We start from the raw sequence: 2989 nt of genomic DNA, 5'->3' as shown, positions 1-2989 counted from the left end.
GGTAACATACAAATCCATTAAAACATTAGATTTCAAAACTCAGAAAACCTCCAAACCCCCAAGATTTATCAGGGTGGTTTGAGGGCACTGTGACATGTTTGTTGGTAAGCTAGGAACCGGAGAGAAGAAACACTTCTGTTGTGTTGTTTCTCTTGCTTCGCACAGAATAAAACCCTATATATATTTAAGTTCAAAGCTTGCCTTGGAGCAGCTTTGTCTGAATCACATGATTCTTCTTAGTTTGTAGCACTTGTGCTGGGGTCCTAGTATAAGCATTTGTGGGTATTTTTCGGTACGATGATTTCAGATTTACACCATTCAGTGACACAGAGATCACTGTGAACCGTAATTCTGCGGTTAACATTTCCTATTCCATCAATCTGCATTTAAAGGGAAGCAGCGTTTCTCCCACCCGAAGTGCTGGCTGCGTTACACTTGCACCTTTGTAGCTCGTCTCTTTCTTTTCACTTTCAGCTTCTCTCGCTTTATTCTTTGCCTGCTGTCCTTGGAGAGAGACATTAACTCCTATGGAATCCCAGCTCCCTGTCAGAGGGATACAGAGCGCTTCCTCTTCCTAGCAGCATTCTCCCCGGCAATAAAATTGGATAAGGAGTAGCTCAGGCGAGTGTCCAGAGTATCAGAGTTGTTGCCGCTGCTGCTGCTTTTCACCCATGGACACAGGCACCTAAGCATGGCTCTGCGGATGTAGTTGTCAAAGCAATAGTAAATGAAAGGGTTGGCACAGCTATTGGCAAAAGCAAAAGGGCTGCTCACCTTCATGCCCAGCTGGGCAACCACATCGGGAAAACAGTTGGGCTGCTTCAGGAGTCCCAAAAGGATGGCCATAAGTTTGAAAAGATTGAAGGGAACCCAGGAGATGATAAAAGCTGCTACTACAATGGAGACAATCTTGATGGATTTTCTCAGTTTCTTATCATGTTTCCCAGTTCTCTGGTAATGCACACAGAGTCTTTTGGTGATGGAGCAATAAAAGGTTAAGATACTCAACAGTGGGAAGAAGAAGGCCAGGATTAAAAGCATCAGTGACATAATCTGCTTGTCTTCTGTCACAGCTTTGTCTGTGCAGTAGGTCTTTCCATAGTGCTTCTTCAGTTCTCTGGACAAAAGGGTTGGCATTCCTAAGCAGCAGGATAATAACCAGACACAGATGCAGAGTCCACTGCAATAGGATCTTGTTCTGACCCGTCTAGCAATAGAGGGATGCATGATAGCAAGGTACCGGTCAGCACTCATACAAGTGAGGAGGAGGATGCTGCAGTACATGTTGACTGAGATGACATAGGAACTAGCCTTACAGAGGAAAGCTCCTACCCTCCAGCTCCCATCCGATGCCTCCTTGTCCACCCAGAAAGGAAGCGTGATAAGGAAGATGAAGTCAGATGCAGCAAGGTTGATGATAAAGATGTCGATCAGCCTCTGGACACGTCGCTTGAAGACCAAGGCTGCTATCAGGATGGAGTTGCCAATGATGCCCACGAGGAACATAGCAGTGTATAGGATAGAGAGAAAAGTCGGCATGTGTTGCAGGAGCTGATACTGGCAGTTGTCATCATAGTAGTAGTAGTCGTAGTTGAAAGTGACTGTAGTCATAGATGAAAGCTGGGTGAGTTCCATTTCTGGCCAAGCTGTCCCCATCTCTGTTCTGAGGAAGGCTCTGAGCTTCCCCTACCCTCACCCTCAAGGTCTTCCTTAAAAACATGGTAGCAAGTGAGGGGGGAGGAGTGGAGCTAGGGGGGAGGAGAAAAGTGGTTTTGGGGGGGGTAATTATGTACTTTCACCCAATTGCTTAGGCAGCGGACAAGTGATGATAGTCTCTGATTAGTCAAAACCCTGTCTTCAGAATAAACACTTGCTTCTTTTTTTAAAATCAGGTTTAGTTTTACTGATTATATCTTCATGTTGCATTTGCCTATATAAACAAACCAGGTTTGGCGTTTGCTTTTATTTTGGAGGGGGAGGGAAGATAGTTTTCAAGATTCTGAACTTTTGATGTTTTAGGACAGGATATTGCTAGTTTGCAGAGGTTTGAGATTGAACCAGCTCAGAAGAAGACAGAGAATTCAGGTGCCACATTCTTTATTGTTTCTCAAAATACTTCGTATAAATCGCTTTTTGGAAAAAAAAAATCAACTTTTCTGAGGCTTAGAGGGTTTTATACTTTCTTTGTTTATGGTTGTTATTTCCTGTTGAGAGTAATTCTCTCATATGAAAGTATTTTGGGGAAAACATTTAAAACTACCCTATCCATTCTGCCCTGTAGTGACTTGTTCTGTATCAGTCCACAGCACAGCTCTCCACTGCTCTGCCAGCACCCCCTGCCTGCCCTGTAGCACCCCAGTTCCCGCAGCCCTGTGCTCCCATGCCTAGCTTTATGAATGGATTAGAAACGTAGAGGAGAGATTTCCTGTGTGTCACATATTCTGCAATTTGAAACGTGACTTGCCATCCCTGCCATTTCCTTATCATCTACAGTCCTGGTCTCCAGAGCAGTGTTTTGTTCCTTCTCCTCTGACTGTGCGGCCCACATGGCTCTTGAGCTGTTGTTAGTACAGTGGTTGCTTCTCTTGAAGAGCGCTGATTTCCTTCATCTTTCGTTTTCAATATCGATACTGCTCCAGCTGTGGCTTACCTTACAGACAGCCCTTTCAGCGTTCCATAAATCAAATGAAAAGTCTCACTTTTTGAACTACTGAATTCGTTACAGTTTTGTCAGTGCATACTAATGTGAAACTTCTACTACTGGTCTTCATCATCCTTCCTCTATTCTGCAGATGAATTAATTTTCTCCTTCCTCCCCCTCCTACCTGCATGTTCACAGACCACGCATGTCTTAAGGATTCTCAAAGCTCTGAGTAGATTGCTTACCACAGCGTGCTTGAGCCCTGGGCAGGTAGATCACATCTATGAATCTCTCCTCAGGCAAAGTGCAACTCCAAATTGCATGGACAGTAAATTAGCCCCTCCAGTG

The 2989-nt window shown here is 44.5% G+C and overlaps 1 protein-coding gene across 1 annotated transcript; it reads right to left on the bottom strand.

The window, feature by feature from the left end:
* Nucleotides 1-546: 546 nt before the first annotated feature.
* On the bottom strand, nt 547-1656 carry GPR15 (G protein-coupled receptor 15). Its single transcript, XM_010013496.1, has one exon. It carries the CDS (start codon nt 1654-1656, stop codon nt 547-549), a length of 1110 nt encoding a protein of 369 aa, XP_010011798.1.
* Between the last annotated feature and the right edge of the window lie 1333 nt (nt 1657-2989).

The sequence above is a fragment of the Nestor notabilis genome, unplaced genomic scaffold (assembly GCF_000696875.1).
Source record: "Nestor notabilis isolate BGI_N333 unplaced genomic scaffold, ASM69687v1 scaffold24214, whole genome shotgun sequence".
In the NCBI taxonomy this organism is placed as follows: domain Eukaryota; kingdom Metazoa; phylum Chordata; class Aves; order Psittaciformes; family Psittacidae; genus Nestor; species Nestor notabilis.
This window is presented reverse-complemented; position numbering and strand designations above follow the sequence as displayed.